A 22,608-nucleotide genomic window follows, 5' to 3' on the forward strand; every position below is an offset into this window, starting at 1 on the left:
GTGCTCCGATCAATTTTTTGGAATCATCGGTATACAAACCAGTAGCGCGCATACTAATTAGTGTATACCTTCATTTTGTTTTAAGATATTATGGTAGTAATATTTGTATTGCAATGTAAATATAGCACACAATGATACTTAACTGTTTTACTTCCTCTCCGATAAAAAACGAGCTGTCATAGCTTCCGCCTCTTTTTTATTGGTTGCAATGCTTATAGAAAAATACTGGGAACTTACATCGAAATGGTTCTTTTGAAACATTTGCGTATATTGTTGTTTGTCGAAATATTAAAAAATATCAATCTAACATATTACGTTGATTACACGAAATTATACTGTTATCAGTCTTTTTGAAGTAGAATACTTCTAACGTTTCGATATGGGGGGTCCCTTTTAAAAAAATTCTGCTGAAATATTTTTCCAGTTTTCAAATGCGAATAACTTCAACGGAAGTTATCGAAATCGCTATATTTTTGCACCACCTGATCGGAAATATGTGCACTATATTGTATTTGATCCTGTAAAATGCACGTCTATTATAGATAACGAAAATAATGTATTTTGTAAAGGTGGTAATAATCTGCGCTGATTGGTCCGTACAATTCAACCAAGCAGTGAGCGTTGCTAGAACCAGCGATGCCAACCTTCCAGTTTAAACTGGATTCTTTCAGTTTTTTTACAACATCCAGTTAAACAGATAATCTGCAAAATCTTCCAGTTTTTTGAAATTTGAGCCAGTTTTATCCAGTTTTTTTAAATATATTTTTTTTTCTCGCAAATTGTAACTTGATTCATTTTCATAGAATTTTCAAGCAAGCGATGGGATGATGCCGAGTTACCCAGAATAAGAATTTAATCCATCGTTATCAGAACTCTTTTTATACCACTTTTGAGTGAAACGGTCCGGGAATGTACATTTTGGTTCGATTTCAAATGAATTTTACTCAAACGTTAAGGTGGCAGTACATTCCCCATAAAATCCCCCCCCCCCCCCATTTTCCCACCGACTAAATCGGCTGGAGTCGGTACAATCGGCCGACTATGCAATCGATTAATAGCTCGATTGTTACACCGACTCTTATGGGACTTTAACATGAGCGTCTGCCGACGCAACAAACGATTAAATATGACCGACGAAATCTGTTCAAATCGGTCTATTTCAACTAATTAAATCGGCCGATTAGGTACCCCAAAGAAAATCCTCCTGATTTTCACACCGACTAAATCGGTTCGCGTCGGTACAATCGGCCGACTATGCCACCAATTAATCGGTCGACTGTTGCACCGACTCTTATGAGGGTTTAACATGGACGTCTGCTGACGCGACACCCAATTAAGTACGACCGACGAAATCTGCTGAAATCTGTCTACATAAACCAATCAAATCGATCGATTAGTTGGTAGTTTAAAACTGGAACCAGATTTACACAGATTAAATCTGGCGATTTATATGGTGACGAAAATTGTTCACAGACGAAATCCAACTTAGTCGGTCGACCCCGAAACACCCGATTTCGTCGGTCGACTGGGAAATTTATGAACTGTCAATTTTTCTATGGGGTAGTAGTTTAAAACAGGAACAAGTGTTATACCGATTAAATCTGGCGATTAATATGTGGACGAATATTGTTTACCGACTAAACCCAATTTAGTCGGGTAATTTATCGGTCGACCCCGAAACACCCGATTTCGTCGGTCGACTGGGAAATTTCACAACTGTCAAATTTTCTATGGGGTTGTGCCAAATACTTTGATGAACATCCCCAAAGTTGAAATAAACCGATTTAAACAGATTTCGTCGGTCATACTTAATCGTTTGTCGCGTCGGCAGCCGCCCACGTTAAAGTCCCATAAGAGTCGGTGCAACAATCGAGCGATTAATCGATTGCATAGTCGTCCGATTCTACCGACTCCAGCCGATTTAGTCGGTGGGAAAATCGGGAGGATTTTTTATGGGGATTTGTTGAATTCTCAGCTAGTTGGTATAGTGGTATCGTACGAAAATTTTAAGCGCATCCTCATGTTTGGCAAATGGTTTTAAATTTAGGATTTTGTGGATGTGTAGATTGAACCCTCAAGACAGTAAAATTTGATTGTAACTATTACAATTACAATCAAATTCGAATGTTTAAATATTTTTTTTTAATTTGGACAACAATGTCAAAAAACCGACTCAAATTTTCAGTAAAAGGTATGGAACATACGTGTTTACTTAACAATCGTTCGTTGAATCGTTGACTTAAACATTACAAGGTTAAAGTAGGATTTTTTCGAGCATCCAGTTTTTTCCAGTTTTTTTAAAGAAAGGTTCGTTTTTTTGAAAAAAAAAATGTTGGGAACGCTGGCTAGAACCGCCTCTTTGTTATCCAATGAACTTCGCCAGGTATAAAAACGGCACATAAGAGAAAATTTCTAGAGAAAATTTTAAATAGGACGTAAGTACAGTGGCGTAGCCAGAAATTTGGTTTGGAGGGGGTTTTGATGAAAATCGCAAATTTTTTGAAAAAATGCTAAAATTTAATATGAGTTTGATAAATTATTGGAAACTCAAAAACATAAGTAGTCTAACAGATGTCATTCCAGTCTACAAACAAGAAGGATCAACATGGAACAGTTTTCAAACCTCTATAGATTATTTTCTTGTATAATATGTCAATGAAGTCAAAAATTGCGATCTTTTAAAGTGGGATAAATGATCTAAAAATTTTCAACGTTCAAGATCACCTAATATAATAATCCTTGATTTTGAAGGTTTGACAACTTCAGGAAGTTATCAACATAAAACAGCGCCTGCTTTGATATAGAAATTTTAGTGATTAACTCTCATAGAGGTAATTATGGTGAATTAATTTTTCAAAAATATTAAGAGACATGGTGCCTTCAGCAAAGTTTTTGATAATGTCATTTCAAACAATTTTGTTGAAAATATGAAGGCTACATGAATTCAACATATAGGGATTTAAATGGACTGGGCCTGCTATATTTCTTCTAAGCGAAGAAAAATTTAGGTGAAAACTATTTTTTTCTGCGCTACGGATAAAATTGTTTGAAACAATCATTGCGAGTTGAGAACACAAAACCTATAACTAAATTATGGATGGATGGATCTGAAATTTGCGTTTCGACTTCATCTCATCAGAATCCGACACTAACTTGGTGGGCGGACTAAGCTTGCGCCGAATTGATGCTAGCTCCTGAAAATGGAATCACTGTTTGTGTTTTTAAATCCTTTTAATATCTGGGAATTATTTGTTTTATATCCAATTCCCTTATTTTTTTGTAAGCTTCAAAGACACCTTGAACGCAATGTGAATTTATTATTTAATTACCGCAGAAGAGATTTATCAAATACAGTAATTTCAGAATAGCTTGTTGTAAAGGTTTTCTACTACTATATTTCGGTACTCTGAATATGTGGGATATATATGTCTTTGACAAAGTTGTTTGAAATAGCACTTTCGAAAACTTTGCTGGAGACATTAAGTCTCGACCCAAATTTGGTTGAAGAGTAATTCTTGTCTATAATTACTTCTAGGAGGATTAACAGTAAAAATTATTCTATCAGCAGATGAACAGTTTTACGTTTTGAAATTCTTCAATGTTACTTAACATCGAAATTTGGCAGTTTCGAATGAATGTGATCGTGACCGTTAAAAATTTATCGAGCATTAATTTTACTTTTCTTTATTAGTCAACCTCACAACTTGCAGTACTAGAACGTAGTACACAAAATTTTAGTACGCCATTCATTGCATCCTGCTAAGAGGCTATTCATATAGTTGATAATACAACAAAAATCCAATGCTCATAAAACCGATCCTGACCTGCTAGAGACAAAATTACATCAGCTTTCAACTAGTTTCTGAAATGTTATTCTTGTAGTTAACCATATTGAATTGTTGTCTAAACTCTACACAATCTAAAAAAGTACATTTTCAGCAAATGTTGAAATGTATGTAAGTTTTCGGTAAACAACCTATTCAAATTTAGATTCCCATTCGAAAAATTGTCTCTAATCCATATTTTGAAGCATCTTTCCAAAAATTCCAGTCATCTCATAATAATTCAGACAGTTATTTTATTTTACATTGAAGTAATTTGACAACTATGGGATTTTGGCTAAGAGATAAGTTACAAGATCCCCTTCCCATATTTTTCCAAAAGTTCTCATGACGCTTTAAACACAGTTCTCAATGTAATGATCAGAGAATATTTTTCCAAAAATATTTTGTGGAATATTAAATTAAATTCGTCAGCATCAATTTTTTTTCAATCCAATTAATTTTGGTTTGGGGGGGGGGGGGGGGTTTTAACCCCCAAACCCCCCCCCCTGGCTACGCCACTGCGTAAGTAACATTGAGAGCCTCTCTTTGTTTACTTTCTCTTTCGTTTATTACGACGCCATTACAACACTTTGTACTAATTTTCCAGTACATATCGAAAGCCGACGGTTTTTACTACAATATTATGCAACGAGTAGAGTAGTAAATGTTGAAATGGCCGAGTAATGAACAGAAGAGAAAGACCCCAAAGAGAATCTCATATTGTTACTTACGTCCTATTTTAAATTTTCTCTAGATTTGTCAATTTGCTTTCTGACCTCGTAATAGCTGCTACGTTTTGTGTCAGCTCAAACTCTTCGGTTGGAATATATCAGCACACATCGCAGAAAAAGTAGAACGTTCTTTTTTCGGAGTTCAATACGAGGATTGCAAGTGCGCGCGTGCGAAGGGGTGATTGAGTGCGAGAGACCCCGCTCTCTTGCTCTTTAAATTATGCGTGGCGGGCTCAGATAAATTCATCATTTGCTTAATTTTCTTTTGCCAAACGGTAGTACGATTGACGATGACGATTTTAATAGCATTGGTTGTTGTGTTGTGTGAAGAAGATGATGTTGGCTTATTGGATACTGATATAATATGTTTCTGCCGTTTATTTCATGCTCGGGGCAAACTGGGACAACTTTTTACATATCATCTATGTACATGCTGCTATAAACACAGTTGTATTGTGTAACTGCTGCATGTATGACGGGATTTGTACATCCACATAAGGACCGGTTTATTTTATGTTCAGCTGAATGATTTTACTCATTTCGCAGTTCAACTAGTGAAATGCTCCATTAAAGTAATGTCCTGGCACCAGGGATACCAGATTCACAGACATGTCGGAATTTTACAGACTTTTGATAGCCTCCTACAGACGTAGTTAGAAATATACAGACTTTTAAAAGAGTAATAGTGTTTAGCAAAATTGTACTAGAATATCTGTATTCGACTACGAGTGATTCCTTCATTAATAGTATTCTAATTCCAATCAATTTTTAAATTAATATTCTAGTGTAACTAGAATTTACACAACCATCTGGAGACATTCACAGACATTTTAATTATTCTTCTACAGACATTTCATAAAAACTTGTGGCATCGCTGCCTGGCACTACGTTCGTTGTTGATTATTATCATACGTGGCAATTGCAGGGTTATTGCGAAAACTTCACGCTAAGAAACCTGCTTGGTGAAGGTTTGAACGTATTATGTATAGGGCATTCGCCTTAACTCTCTAATGCTGACATTCCACGCGCAAATGCCCTTCTGCTGGATCTTAACTGTAGAGTAAGTACAATTTACAATGAGTCCAAAAACTATTTGTTATCCGATTTAGCTCTTAATTTACTTTAATTTACATGCCATACTTTAAAGTTGTCTATTTCTAAAAATATTCAGCAAGACGAATGCATTTTGATCCCACTATGCATATGTGTAATGAAATATTCAATAATCAGGGCCGGTGGGTAATGTGGGTAGTAAAGGTAGTACCATCCACTTTAAAATAATCGAGTTGGTAATTACCCACTCGAAACTTTGAAACAAACCTAACATTTGAATTTTGCCACGCATGTGTCTCGGGTGCACGTTTAAAATTTTCGAGGTATGACCAAGATTCCATTTGCACAAACGCGTCTCAAGTGATTTATGTGAATGTAATGCAAGCGTATGTAGTGGTAGATGAGGTAAAATACACCCCTAAGAAAATATAATCATAACTCAGCTATAGACCAATCAATTGGGAGAATTTAATTAATGATATCATTTAGCCAACATTTTGCTCTGAAATCACAATCGCTTTGCAAAATATTCAGAAACATGAAAAATATTCAATTTTTCAAAATTATTATAAATAGCACTTTGAAAAATGGGCAGGGCAAAACGCACCTGTGCTGAGGTAAAATGCACAACAACAACGGGGTACAATACATCATAACAAGTATCGAAATAGCTGGTTTTTAATGCAGAAGATAGCAAAAATTGCAGCATTCGAATTAACAGCCTAAGTGTATTCTACTTCACTTCGGTTATGTCTCTGACATTACCTACCCATCTTTTTACTTTTTGATTTCTTGTTTGACTGTTTCAGCTAAAAATTGCTAATTCAACTAACTGTTCTGTTGAATTTGAAGCTGACAACACGTCATTCTCGCACTGAGAAGGGATAATCATTCATTTTTAGTCCAAAAACATTCATATGCACGGATATCAGTGTCGAAACAAGAGTTGGGAGGTTTATCAGGATGAAGGAGCACTTAGACTCGTAGATCCACATGTGGTGACTTGGTGCCATTCGACACAAGACTACCGGGCCTGAGCTGCTACACTGAACTGAAAGGGGAACCGAACGAAATTGACAAGCACGTTTCGTCTAATGGCTGTTCATGTCTTTAGCGGTGCATTAAAACGATGTCATCGGAAGCGCATCTGCATCATTCAAGCCGGGGACATGGAATGCTACCAGCGGACGAATACACGAAATGCAAGGAGACTGGGCATTCGACGCAGTTTTTGTTTGACACGAATGCTTCCAGAAGCACCTGCATCGGTTTGGACATGCTTCCTCATCGTTTAGCTCGGAGGGCATGAACATGCAAAAGACACTGGAGCACGTGGTCGTCGAATACCCTAGGTTCGAAGAAGGCTGTCAACAAAGTGGTTACGTGTTACTCTCCGAGCTGCAGAGGAAGTGATTAAGGAATCAACAAAGCAGTGCCGTTGGCTAGAAAGCCGCCGTGAAACCACAAATCGGGTTTCAGGAGAAATACCGCTGCCGGGAAACTCTCCGTCGCATTGGTGTAGCCTGGGTCCACCGTGGGGACCAGTTAAGTAGTACGCGACGTAACACCTGGTTCGGGTCATCGGGGTACTGGTGAATCGGACGTCAGGCTTCACTGGAATCGACACCCTATCGGGTATCTTGTAAGTAGGCTGTATTGTGGAAGGGGGTTAGATTTACCGCCGTGGTCTATCCGACTATATCGTTACAAAAGTGGAAGCTAATTGGCTCAAGAAACAAACAACAATACCGAGAGAAACCCCTGTGCGAGGGAACTTTTAATCGGAGTAAGGTGGTTAACTGCAGGATTATATCCGAGTAGATCTAGAAAAAACTGGGAGCTGAATGGCTCAAGGAAGCGGGTATTGATGTCAGGAGAAATTCCTCCGTAGGGAAACTCTCAGTCGGAGTAAGGTGAGTTCACCTCCGAAACAAGAGCTAAACGAGAGCTAAAATGGGGACGTAATGGATGGAGACAAGAAGCAGTAGATGAGTCAAGTGTTAAATCAAAGCTCAAAGGTAGCGCCATTTCATGGATCCAGTGAGGCTCCGAGATAGAGCAGAATAAAAATGTGCAACGAAAGTAGCGACGATGTAGCTCCGTGGGGAAGAAGGGCGAAAAAAGAGTAAGGAGTGCAACGTAAGGCGACATGGCATTCTCATGGAACATAGAAAAACTTTCACGGTTTTGATAAGAGACCACTCATACTTTTCGTAATCGAACAAACTCCAACATCCAAGAGTCAAACCAATTTTAAAAACTGCTTTTCATTGGGCAATTTACAGTTAAAAATCATAAAAAATTGCTGAAATAGATTTTTTATGTACCTAATTGCATGAAAAACTAAAAAAAATAAATTTGTTATGGAATTTGCGTTTCCTATACTAATTTAGTTAACGGACTAGACTAGCGCCGGAATGACACTAGCTCCAAAAACTGAGACACAACTTGTGTTCCTGTACAAACCCTTAATCAAACGTGTGTTCCGCAAGAAAAGAAGCCCATTTTAAGCTGATGAGAACTAATGAAATTGGAAACATTTGGTTTTGCTTAGCGCGCCAATGCAAGATGCACTATCCTTAGTGGAGATCAATTTTGGTAAAAACTATTTTTTTCTTTATTCAGGAGAGAAAATTGTTTAAAACCATCTATGCGCGGAAAGAGCACAAAACCTAAACAAATGGTGCAAATAATCAGAGCGTTGCACAAAAAAAATTAACAAAACTATTTTAAACTTTATAGCGAACATTACGGTTATTGCACCAACTTCTAAAATCTGTTTGTTGTTGCCTAAACTGCATGATGAAAATACTTTAACCCTCTAGTTCCCAACACCGCCTCTTTTTTTTTTTTTTTTTTTCATAAAACGTTTATTTGACACGGCGTTTGCAAAAGCTTTTTTACGCCGGGGTTTTTTTACATAACATGTTACAAAGGTTCTTAAGACTATCACGTTATAAAAAAAAATCACTTTCTAATGCTAACACTGAGGATAATCATCATTTTGAATGTTTTTAATTATACTCTATTTTCTTGAATTTCATTGTAAACCTATTGATAGTTTTTCTGTAATCTTTGTTTATTTTTTTCTTTATTTATATCGTTTTATCTAACTTAACTAACTGCGAAGAAATCTAAATTGTTTGTGGGTAGCAAGGGAAAAAAAACTAGAAACATTGTGGAGATAATTATATTTGAATATTTATTGTTTTCAGGAAATGATAAATATGGCTCATGTATGTAAGATCTCGTAAAGCGAGGATATCACGAACAGGTACATAGGGTGGTTTTCTTCTGGCTCGTAAGGAGTCTATTAATTGGGATCTGGCTTCACGATATTCAGTGCAAGACCAAACAACATGTTCAATGTCTTCGTAACCCTCTCCGCAAGTACATTGATTATCTCCTGCGATCCCAATACGGCGGAGATGCGCATTCAACGTATAATGGTTGGACATGAGTCTAGACATCACACGAATGAAGTTTCGACTTACATCCAACCCTTTGAACCATGCCTTCGTTGATACTTTAGGGATAATTGAGTGCAACCACCGTCCCAGATCTCCATTGTCCCATGATGTTTGCCAACTAGTAAGCGTCCTCTGACGAGAAGTGCTATAAAATTCATTGAAGGCAATAGGTCTTTCATAGATGTCACCGTCCAGCGCCCCTATTTTGGCTAAATTATCCGCTCTCTCATTACCCGGTATGGAGCAATGAGCGGGAATCCACACTAAGGTAATTTTATAAGATTTATTTGTTAATTTGGTTAAGTATTCTCGTATCTTCTTCAAAAAGAACGGAGCGTGATTATCAAGCTTTAATGAGCGTAGTGCCTTAATTGTGCTGAGGCTATCTGTGAGGATGAAATAATGGCTCGGAAGTAAAGTATCAATGATTTCCAGACTATAGTGAACTGCTGCTAGTTCGGCTGTATAAACGGAGGCAGGTTCTGCAAGCTTGAAAGAGATCGAGGTGTTATTGTTGAAAATACCGAAGCCAGTGGCCTCATTGATTCGTGACCCATCAGTGTAGAACATTTTATGGCAGTCAATGTGTTGGTATTTACTTATGAATATTTTAGGGATCTCCAGAGAGCGCTGGTGATCCGGGATTCCACGAATTTCCTCTTGCATGGACGTGTCGAAAAATAAAGTGGAATCGGGAGTATCTAGTATATTAACACATGTCAGAACATAACTAGAAGGCGTTATTTCTTGTGACATGTGATTGAAGTACACTGTCATGAATCTGGTTTGGGATTGAAGCTCGACAAGTCTTTCGAAATTTTCAATTACAAGTGGATTCATAACCTCACATCGTATAAGTAAACGAGAGGAGAGATCCCAGAATCGATCTTTTAAGGGAAGAACTCCCGCTAGAACTTCAAGACTCATCGTATGTGTCGATTGCATGGAACCTAAGGCGATTCGTATACAACGATACTGTATTCGTTCCAATTTAATAATGTGAGTGTTTGCAGCTGAACGGAAACAGAAGCACCCATATTCCATTACTGAAAGTATCGTTGTTTGATACAATCTTATCACGTCACTTGGATGAGCACCCCACCAAGATCCGGTTATTGTTCGGAGAAAATTTATCCTTTGTTGGCACTTCTTTATCAGATACCTAATGTGGCCTCCCCATGTACCTTTAGAATCGAACCAAATTCCGAGATATTTAAAGGTCATGACTTGGGCTATCGTTCTACCAACCAACTGAAGCTGAAGCTGAGCTGGATCACGCTTCCTTGAAAAAACAACCAACTCTGTTTTCTCCGTAGAGAAATCGATGCCTAACTTCAAAGCCCAACTTGATAAATTATCCAAACTATCTTGCAGTGGTTGTTGTAAATTTATGGCTTTTGGTCCTGTAACAGAAACCACACCATCATCTGCAAGTTGCCTTAGAGTGCATGGGCTGACAATACAATTATCAATGTCATTCACGTAAAAATTGTAGAGAAGGGGGCTTAAACAAGAACCTTGTGGGAGACCCATGTAACTTATTCTGAATGTTGCCAAATCGCCATATGAAAAATGCATGTGCTTTTCTGACAATAAGTTGTATAAATAATTATTTAATATTGGTGAAAGACCACATTGATGTAGTTTCTCTGAGAGAACATCAATGGAAACAGAGTCGAATGCTCCTTTTATGTCTAAGAACACAGACGCCATTTGTTCTTTGTTTGCGTAAGCTAGTTGGATTTCTGACGAAAGTAGCGCCAGACAATCATTCGTTCCCTTTCCCCTCCGAAAACCAAACTGGGTATCTGATAGCAAGCCGTTTGCCTCAACCCAATTGTCGAGACGTCGCAGGATAATTTTTTCCAACAATTTCCTGATGCAGGATAGCATTGCAATCGGTCGATACGAGTTATGATCGGAGGCTGGTTTTCCCGGTTTTGGAATGGCGATAACTCTCACTTGTCTCCAGTCGTGCGGGACTATGTTCTGCTCAAGAAGCTTATTGAATAAATTCAACAAGCGTCTTTTTGCTAGGTCAGGCAGATTCTTCACCAAGTTGAATTTAATTCTGTCTGGACCCGGAGCATTATTGTTGCATGAGAGGAGTGCAATTGAAAATTCCATCATTGTCAAAGGCGAATCTATGGAATCGTTACTTGTGGGAGCATCGCGAATGATTTTCTGCGCAGGAGCAGAATCTGGACAAACTTTCTTGGCAAAATTAAATATCCAGCGATTCGAAAAATCTTCGCTTTCATTAGTTACGTTTCGATTCCTCATTCTTCTGGCTGTGTTCCAAAGAGTACTCATTGATGTTTCTCTTGACAAGCCATCAACGAAACGTCTCCAATAACTAGACTTTTTGGCACGACGGAGACTGTCAAATTTGTTTTGTAAAATCGAATAATTTTCAAAGTTTGCACGTGTACACCCTTTCCGTTTCATAATTTCTTTGTAAGCAACTTGTTTAGCTTCATATGCATCCGAGCACTCTTTGTCCCACCAGGGATTAGGAGGCCGGCTGTTCATTATCATGCCAGGATTGCATTTCGTTTGGGTTTGTTCTGCTGCTTCAATAATCAAACCCGCTAGAAATTCATATTCTTCGGTAGGTGGTAGCTCTTCCGTCGAAACAAGAGAAGTGGAAATTAAAGATTGGTATTTTTTCCAATCAATATTTCGTGTCAAGTCATAAGGTATATTGATTGAATTCGTGAGGCCTAATTCACTGTTAATTGAAATAACGACTGGCAAATGATCGCTACCGTGAGGATCAGGTACAACCTTCCACGTGCAATCTAACCGAAGTGATGTCGAGCATAGAGATAGATCTAATGCACTTGGTCGTGCGGGTGGTCTGGGAATGCGTGTTGCTTCGCCTGTATTTAAAACTGTCATATTGAGCTCGTCACAAACATTGTATATCAAAGAGGATCGATTATCATTGAAGAGGGAACCCCACAATACTCCGTGCGAGTTGAAGTCTCCCAGTATCAGCCGCGGAGCAGCCATGGATTCCACTACCTCAAAAATCTGACGTTGTCCAATTTGAGCTTTGGGAGGTATATATATAGAAGCGATAGACATGTCTTTGCCTTTAATATTCGTTTGGACAGCTACAGCCTCAATGCCCGCAAACAAGGGGATGTTAGTTCTCTAGAAAGGATAGCACTTTTTAATTCCTAGAAGCACTCCTCCATATGGGGTGTCTCGGTCTAGGCGAATAATGTTGAAATCATTCAAGTTGAAATTAATGTTTGAGGTAAGCCATGTTTCACATAAAGCAAAAGCATCGCATTTCAAATTATGCAGCAAAATTTTTAAGGAGTCAATTTTAGGTATGATACTTCTGCAATTCCACTGTAAAACAGTGATGGAATCTTTCATTGGAGGAGGTGAATTATCCATTGAAAGATACAATCGTTGCAAGGATGGGCCATTGAGCAATCAGCTGCTCTAAAAATGTTCTAATTGTTGGGAGGAACGCTGAAAGTATACTTTTTAGTGGTTCAGAAATATTGAATGCTTTGAAAATCCAATCAACAATTTCAGAAAATTTCAATAAACCTATCCCCGGTTGAGGCTCGGAGGAAGTTGAAGTTTTATTATTTCCAGTAATGGTGTTCTGTTTGGATTGTACATTACCAAAACCGGGAGGGACTGGCTTCGGTATTGCATCGGAATTCTTTAGCTTTGGCCGCAATTTATTTGTTGGAGGAGAAATTTTAAGGCCCTTGCTTGGCAGTTTGGGGAAAGAGGATTGTTTTCTTTTCCTGGATCCTCTAGGTAAAACAAATGATGTACCTTCGGACGCTTCGTCAGAGTCAGACTCTTTCGGCAATAGAATAGCGTATCTGTTTTCTGGGACCGTGGGTTCAGGAGTAGCATTTTTCAGTATTTCTGCATAAGAGCACTTAGATCTCTCCTTCAAGGATCGTTTAATTTTCTCCTCCCGCATTTTATATATGGGACATGCAAGGAGCTCGTGTGAAGTTTCTCCGCAATGTAAACATTTTTCTAAGTTTTTATTGCATGTATCCTCTTGATGAGGCCCCCCACATTTGCCACACCGTACCTTATTGGAACAGTAAGTGGCTGTGTGGCCAAGCTGTTTACAATTGAGGCAATTCATCACACGAGGGATGAAAAGGCGAACGGGGAGACGAATTTTATTAATGAGAACATGGCTAGGCAAAGCAGACCCAGCGAAAGTTACACGAAATGAATAGGATGGTCGGTAAACTTTTTTCTCTTCTTCAATTGATACTGAGTACAATTGCTTAACATCGAGTATTTTTACTTTATTAAGCAGGGTGTTCTTGAAACAACCAACACCATGCTTAAGTATATCCTCTGCAGTGAGGCTGGGTTCGGAGATGACTCCATCGCATTCTATATCGCGCGAAAGTATATAAACTTTATATTCACGCGTGAAGAGTTCGCAGGCTACTATCTCGTTAGCTTGTCTAATGTTATCAATGCTAACTCGAAGTTTATCTTTATTTACTTTCACGATCTCTGTTACAGCAGAAAATCGTGAAGTCAGATCCCGTGCAATTTGCACAAGGTTTAATGGCTTTCCTTTCCGCCTGAAGAAAACCTGCCAAGGTCCAGAAGACCCTTGGGGGTATAATTTTATTCTAGGGGGAGTTGAGGGAGGGGGATCAGAAGAATTTTGCTCTTGTGAAATGGAGGATTCCATCTCACTATCCTCCATCTCGCCTACCATACACAGTAAGTAAATTAAATACTAACACTAGCAAAATTATATTAAAATCTACCTGTCCTTCGAAGAGTTGCAGATTCTCGCTGTCTCCCTCTGTCACGCTCGGGTTGAACACAGCGCAACCACCACTACCAAGATGGAGCCGCTATTTACCTGTGGGTCCAGGGGTATTTCCTTACTATGCAGCGTGGCTAGGTACACAAATACACAAAAGCCCGTTTCTGCACTAGCACAGATGAATAAGTGATGATGAAGCGAGACGCTTCACCAACAAGATGCAGCTCTGTCTCACTTAGCGCCGACTGTATGCAGCGTAACCACTACCACCACCAAGGTGGGGCCGCCGCTTACCTGTGGGTCCAGAGGTATTCCCCTGCTACGCAGCGTGGCTAGGTACACAAATACTCAAAATCCCGTATCTGCACTAATACGGATGAATGAATGATGATGAAGCGAGCCGCTTCACCAACCAGATACAGCTCTGTCTCACTCCGTCGCAAGCGCCGGTTGTATGCAGCGCAACCACTACTACCACCAAGGTGGGGCGCCGCTTACCCGAGACTTCGTTGCCTTCGCACCAACACTCGCTTATCGCGTGGTACCACCACCAAACGACCGCTCTCGCAGCCAACAATCCTGCCTGTCTCCGCACCAACACGGCATCAAATACTGACACGGTACACAAACTTCTAGCCTATTCACGGCTTGTACAGCCTTGGTTGCTACAACCAATCAGCAAACACAACCTTTCAAGGCGAAGGCTAAAACTGTTATGACAACACCGCCTCTAGGCGGTCTCTATAAAAATCTAAATAAAACTACTAAAACATGATTGTATGTTGTCATCCGCACTAGCATTTCTTCCCAACGCTCACACCCTTCATACACACACTTTATTTTAATATTCGTAGCTTTCTGTCAAAGGCATTTGAAGCTCAAAGTTGAATATTCAAGGAAAACGTGGAAAAAAAACTATTTTGTGTTTAGTGGTAATCTTCATTAAACAAATTTTAACTGTTTTTGGAAATTTCAATAACTAAAAAAAATATTTTTGAGTAGCCTGTTACTAGCATTTCACTGTAGATGTAGATGGTTTAGTGGAATAATTCGGAAGTTTACGTTTTTTGGTAAAATACTTTGCCCGCCTAGAGGCGGTGTTGGGCACCTGAGCGAAATTTTTTTTTCAGTCTTTAGTGATTACTTATCGTACAGAAACTAGTATTATGTGCAATTTTAGTTGAAAAAACTTATGTTTTAAAAACTTTGGCTGAATGTTGGAGTTAGAATATGGATATTCTTATCATTTAATAATATTTAGGGGAGTCTGGGGCTAGGTGGCAGAATCTTTTTTCTCCTTTTGTTTTAGACATATGGCGCTGTCTCTAGTTCTGCACTTCAAGTACTGTTTAATCCATTCTCCAATGTGTTTATGTTGCATTAAATTCTGTTTCTGTGTGATATTGAGTTTTCGAGCGTATTAGAGTGAAGAGCCTACTTGAGTCGTATTAGTAAGGCTTTCATTAATTACTCGGAATACAATTGATGCAATACGTATGAATTGGCACCAATATCTTTGCTTTCTTCTTATGAACCATTATGATATCAAAAATCGCCATTTGAACCAATACGTTGAACAAAGATGGCTAACGCCGCTCTAACCAACGGTTTTACATGGTTATGACAAAAATATGCTCATTATCCTAGGTAACGTTTTTAAATTGTAGCATTTTTGTTATTTAGGGCGAGTTCAAAGCTATTCCACGAATAACTAGATTTTTCGATAGCGCGCGAAAAGAACTTTTTTGACCGTATATGTATATATACGAAACCACAAGTTAAATTTGTTTTTTTGTTTGTTTACTTCAGAATTTCACCTGAAAAATTTCGAAAATTTAGCTTTTGAATACAAATTGTGCGTCGAAATTAAAATGCAGGAGCATTGAGGCTGAAAAATAGTAACAAGTATCATTGATTTGCAGTTTTATTCAAAAAACATCTCACGCGATCCATACTTTATCATCAAAAGTGGCCAGGTGGCATCATTGTGCGTATAGTCGAAAATTGGCGAGATTTCCGCGTCACATATTTAAAATGCTGTAATGTAGACAACAGCCTGCTCTTTCATGCAACGCATTTACTTTTACACGATCTTCTTAAATTAAAAACCTGTTTTAATCCACCTAGAGGTGCAATTATGCCTTTCTCATATCTCCAAACTATGATTTAATAGCTGGTTCGTACAATATAACATTATGGAAATGTCTTTCATTCTTATTACACTTGGTAAGTATATATAAGAGCACCTTTTTGCATTCATCGCGGTATCGGTTTGAATCGGAGTTTTCTGTGTGATCGCACTCCACAACCCGTAACTCCGGAGCCGGAAGTCGGATAGAGATGGAATTAAATATCAGTTTCCAGGGACGCAACACCTTTCATTTGAGACTAAGTTGACCAAATCGGTCTAGCCATTTTCGAGAAACGAATATAACCGTTATTCTGAATTTGGATGCTTCCGGATCCGTCGATGATGGCCAGTGTGGCCAAAGAGACTTTGAATGACTGTTGGTGATCTAGATCTACAAATTCAACAGTTGTGTTTACATTTTGGAAAAAAATTCACCTTCTTACATTCATCGCAGAATTCGTTAGAATCGGGATTTGCTGCATGATCGTACATATCACCCTGTAATTCAGGAACCAGAACTCGGATCCACACAAAATTCAACAGCAGCTGATGGACCTTTCATTTAAAATCATGTTTGTCAAAATCGGTTCAGAAAATTCCGAGAAACCGATGTGGACAAATCAACAAATTTTGTTTTGTAAACTCGTAATCCGGAACAAGATGTCGGTTGAAAATGAAATTCAATAGCAACCTATGGGAACATTATACCTTTCATTTGAATCTTAGTTTGTAAAAATCGGTTCAGCCATCTCCGAGTAACCGATGTGGACATTTTGTTAACAAATCCGCACATACACACACATACATACATACATACATACATACATACATACATACATACATACATATATACATACATACATACATACATACATACATACATACATACATACATACATACATACATACATACATACATACATACATACATACATACATACATACATACATACATACATACATACATACATACATACATACATACATACATACATACATACATACATACATACATACATACATACATACATACATACATACATACATACATACATACATACATACATACATACATACATACATACATACATACATACATACATACATACATACATACATACATACATACATACATACATACATACATACATACATACATACATACATACATACATACATACATACATACATACATACATACATACATACATACATACATACATACATACATACATACATACATACATACATACATACATACATACATACATACATACATACATCCATACATCCATACATACATACATACATACATACATACATACATACATACATACATACATACATACATACATACATACATACATACATACATACATACATACATACATACATACATACATACATACATACATACATACATACATACATACATACATACATACATACATACATACATACATACATACATACATACATACATACATACACACATATATACACACAGATATTTTGCGATCTCGGCGAACTGAGTCGAATGTTATATGAGACTCGGCCCTCCGGGCCTCGGTTAGAAAGTCGGTTTTTGGAGCAATTGCATAACCTTTCTATATGAGAAAGGCAAAAGAATAGTATTTAATTAGCTTAATCAGCATGAGTCAATGTTATCTTCATGTGATTATATTTTGAAATGTTGGTGGAATGGGTTTAAAAGTGGAGGGAATGGGGGGTTAGTAGAGTGGGAGTGGAGGATGCGTCAGAAATCCTTCATCTTATTTTGGTATACGAGGTGGATGAAGGAAATGCGGGCGTGAGGGTGGTCCAAGGGGACGGTAGTGATGAAGGAGGGAGATGTAAGGGCAAGGCGGGGGGGGGGGGGCGGAGGGGCTCTGATGCAATACTCAGCTGCATATTTTGCCTACCATTTGAGACTTGGTTTGAGAAAATCGGTTCAGTCATCACCGAAGAACCGATGTGACTTTATTTGTGGAATATGCCCGGAATTCCGGACTTCCGGAATCGTCGATAGTGGACAATATATTCAAAGAATGTTTGATTGGCAATCAGTGATCTAGATCTGCGATTAGAGGTAATTTGGTAACCATTTCAATAGTTTTTAGCCTCTGAGGTATTACGATTGTACCGATTTATATGGGAAATTCCAGTGTATCCTTACTAACACCCCTGTAACTCCGGAAGCAAGAGTCAGAACCGAATGAAATTTAGCAGCAGTCAGTGGTACTACTGTATCTTTCATTTGAAATCAAGTTTGTTAAAATCGGTAGAGAATTCGTTGGGGAATGGGTATGACATTAGCTTAGGAACTTGGAGGGTTCCCCGGGGGCGTCATGAACCGTCATAGGTGGCCAATGTGGTCAAAGCTGCTTTGATTGATCATTAGTGATCCAGACCCGCAAACTAGAGTAATGTTACATCAATTTTAATATGTTTACATCATTTGAACATCATGGTGGTATCAGTTTATATGGGAATTTGCTGTGTGACCGCACTCTTCAACCCGTAACTCCGGAACCGGAAGTCGGAGCAACTAAAAATTCAATAGCAGCTTATGGGAGCGTTATACCTTTCAGATGAAACTAAGTTTGCGAAAATCGGTTCAGCCATCTCTGAGAAAATTGTGTGAGTTTAAATGACACACACACATACACACACACACATACATACACACACAGACATTTGCCGATCTCGACGAACTGAATCGAATGGTGTATGACCCTCGGCCCTCCGGGCCTCGGTTAAAAAGTCGATTTTTACAGTGATTGCATAGCCTTTCTTTATATGAGAAAGGCAAAACATAAAACATGATAAGTGAAACCATCGCCAGCAGACCCTGGACTCCCCTACTATAAATTAGATGTCAATAATTAAACAACCAAAGCACTAGATAAATACTCCTTACAGTTTAGGTATTTTGCGTTCTGATGGAGTCCAAAATATAAGAAACCATCTGTATTCGCTTATGTTGAAGTAACTAGAAGAAAAAAAAGTTTTTGTTTTTTATTCGCCCAGGTGCCCAACTTATTTTAAGGCCTTAATGAAAAACCCATTACTTACAAGAATTTCCAACATTATTTTCGTTTTTCTCATCACGAGGCCCACCTCCAAAAGTTTTTTCAAGCCAAAAAAAAATTTGGGCATTAGAGGGTTAAGCGCGTCAATGCACTTCGTAGCTGTAGGAAACGCTTTAGCGCAGAAGAGTGCAATGAAGAAGTATGCGCTGTGATCGCGACAGATCGTTATACATCGTTTTCTTCGTGCGTATGGCTTCCGGCGAAACAGGGTCTGATCTCACTGCACTACACTACACTACACGAACTATTTGACGGGATTAACACTAATTACACGATACACGGATGGAAATGGTTTTGGAGTCGTGATGTTTCGAAACGTATGAACAAACACGATTTTAACCCTTTCATACCCAACTTTTTCCTAATGCATGTAGGGTTTCAAAACTATTTTTTCTTGAAAACGGGTGGCTGAAGAAACTCGAAAAAAACTTTTTTCATAAAGGTAGGTGTTTCTCTTGCAGTGCTAGAAGCTGCGAAATTTTTACCTTCCAATGCTCACTCCAATTCTCCTAGAATATTCACAATAGTCCAATGACTTGGAAAACGCAGCTAAAAATAGTCTTAATGGGTAAGTTTTATCCGTTTTCACTAATATTGCATCATAACGAAGTTATATAAAAAATTCATTTTCCGTCGTCAACGTAAACTGTCCCTGGCAGCACTGTTCCATCGGAATTCAATCAGACTAATTGCAATAACTTCAGTTCTAGAGCTGATCCTTGTAACTGTTAATACTTAAATGAAAGCCAATAGTCACATTTATTAGCCTTACTTGTTTTTGTGAGCAAATCTTGCCTCAACCAAAAGTTATCGCTGTTTAAAAACGTTGTTGTCTACAAACAACATGGGCATGAATGGGTTAAGATTCTTAAAAAAATCGCAGTTGCTGTCTTTGCCTTTATTCACTACTTTTTGATGGTACTAATCAATCCATCTAGACTCTCGCCATCAATATGTATGTTTTCTATTATTATTTGAAGTACATTGGATAAATACTTTATTTCTAATGGTTTGGCTCATAAATTAAAAAAAAGTGATATAAGCGTTGCAATTGGGTGCCAACATGAGAATCAATGCACACAGTCTTCCTTTTTTATCCATCACCACTCTACAAACCCATTGCATTATGGTAGAAAACGAAAAACAAAGAGTGACTACTGGCAGTATTAGTTCATGAATTTCCAAGTTAAAACAAATGACGCTAAGAGCAATGTTCAAAGGATACTCTAATGCATTTTTACATCGTTTTCAAGCCACTCTAGACATAGCACTCATTACTGAAATGCATTTTAGTTTGCCATAACCGCCGAACTCGAATAGCAGCATCGTAATCAACTAGATTGAATGAATCTTTTTGAGCGCCATTTGAAAAGCTCATCCAATTTGGGCGCGATTTTGCACGCGTAGCTAACGCAAAAAACCACATTCATGCTATGCTCACGAACCAAATAGTTTTGAACAAACATTTATCTTGATCTATCTATTTTAATCATTTTCACGAAAAGTAGGTTGCCATCACTACGAAAATTATTCGTTTTCATGACTCAGCTTACATTGAAAGATTTTGTTGTTTTGATCCAATTTAAAAAAAATGAGAACAAAAACTTTGAGAGTAACTTCTAATATTTTTTGTTGTATTCATCTAGTGATACTACCGTTTTCCAACGTGGGTGCCGCTTTCCATTCGAGTCCAACCTGACTCACTACAAAATCTACACGAAAGGAACTTGCCGGCAGGAGTGTCGCTTAAAGCTGGCCTACGAACAATGCGGATGTATCCCGCACTTCTATCCCAACAACAGTAAATATTCCGAGAAATCAAATTGCAGGGAAGCGCATGGTTCTTTGCTCACGCATCAGGCACCATGCGACTCCATCGGTCCCTTTATCATTTTAACTCAAAAAATAATACCTCACCCTAGTCAAACATCCGAAGCCGGTGTGCGATTACAAGACGCTGCAGAGCTGCTTTGTTCCACGGAAGAAACTTTTTCTAGAGTTCCGCGCCCAGCACAGTACCGGCGAATCAGTTGAATGTTTCTGCGAGCAAAACTGCGTCGATTCGAAAGTCATCATCGAAAAGACCCAGGTTAGTGAACGTAATTCCGGCCGGAACGTATAGAACAGATAGGATCATTTTGCTGCTGGTTTTTTATGCAATCTGTTATCGCAATTAGTTTTGATAGGGATTTATTCTATACTGTTGCTTGCGGGCGATACGGGGACCGGAAATGCTTGTTAGTCTTTTATTTTGTAAGAACAAGCCTCATTATTATATTTTGCTACTCACCGCTTATGTTTGTTTGATAGGATTTTGAAATTTGTTAGAATTATAACTTATAAGAAGAATGTCCTTGAAGTTTCTGCATTATTCATCAATTGAGACGGGTTTTCGTTTTAAATTCGAGAAATGTTGAATACTCAAAATTTCAAACATGGACAAATAGAAAAAAATACTTTATAAGTTTCAAAACACATGTTAATGGTCTGTTAATAAATCCATTAACAATTAAATTACTTCATTCAATTACTAATCATATAAATCCGAGATGCAATAATTCCAATGTACTAATAAATGACTCAATATTAGCTCCCGTATTATTCTCTTTCCGCTTCGCTCTACAGGTACTCAAAGGTACGCGGAAACTGCTTGGAAGCAACGGAGGACTAGTCATTATGAAGCGATATCCGCTTATCCGATTCAGCCGACAGGTTTTGTTTACCTTTACCGATTTGTTGGGTATGTATTCACTACAAGTGGCATGGCAAACTGGTGCAAAAATCCATATACAATCTCCTACATTCCGGTCCCTAACCACAAGCCCCTGCATTCTACTTGCAAAGTATTTTCACCGTCAAAGTTCACCATTTACTAGTGCGTCGTTAGCATTTCTGCACCCTCATTATGCGTTTAATAGTTACCACAAACAAATAAACGACGGCAGGAACTAATGACCGTTTACCATTCGTTCCTCATTACATGCGCTAACCTTGAACCCAGTCCTTGCCATCGGCAACCCATTTACCGTTTGCTGGAACTGTTTTCTTGGTTTGAACACAGTGCATGTTATCGTACTTTCTTTGCAGTTTCCATCGGTGGCACGGCTGGATTTTTCCTAGGTTTCAGCGTGTTAGGGATGGTGGAAATTATCTACTTTTTCACACTACGGCTGCTCTGGTACATACTAGGCCATCGTTAGTAGAGCCACAGCCCAAGGCAAAATGTGGCATATGGTTATCTGATGTCCTTCGGTACCGCCTACGCTGTCAACGATTGTTCGCACCAGCAGATTCCATTTCGAATAAAGACCCAGTTATAACAATCTATTCTTTTACACATTAGTAAGGAATGTGCTACATTTGCACTATATAGATTTGGAGCTATTTTCGAAGGTAGGTTAGATTGTAGTGACTGAATTATTGTAAATTGTAACGAAAATAAAAAAAACCTGTTTTAATTCAACTAGTGGTGCAATTGTGTCTTTCTCATTCCTCCAAACTATGACTATTAATCAATATAA

General features: G+C 38.3%; 1 protein-coding gene across 1 annotated transcript in view; it reads left to right on the plus strand.

Moving 5' to 3' along the window:
- The window catches only part of LOC131679694 (sodium channel protein Nach), a 34,250-nt gene extending 11,963 nt beyond the window's left edge, over nucleotides 1–22,287 (plus strand). The window contains exons 7-10 of the mRNA XM_058960430.1: nucleotides 20,734–20,888; nucleotides 21,010–21,176; nucleotides 21,713–21,827; nucleotides 22,175–22,287. Of these exons, the coding sequence (XP_058816413.1) occupies nucleotides 20,734–20,888; nucleotides 21,010–21,176; nucleotides 21,713–21,827; nucleotides 22,175–22,287 (550 nt within the window). The remainder of the gene's footprint in view (nucleotides 1–20,733; nucleotides 20,889–21,009; nucleotides 21,177–21,712; nucleotides 21,828–22,174) is intronic.
- Nucleotides 22,288–22,608: the final 321 nt, after the last annotated feature.

This window comes from Topomyia yanbarensis, chromosome 2 (assembly GCF_030247195.1).
Source record: "Topomyia yanbarensis strain Yona2022 chromosome 2, ASM3024719v1, whole genome shotgun sequence".
Lineage (NCBI taxonomy): Eukaryota > Metazoa > Arthropoda > Insecta > Diptera > Culicidae > Topomyia > Topomyia yanbarensis.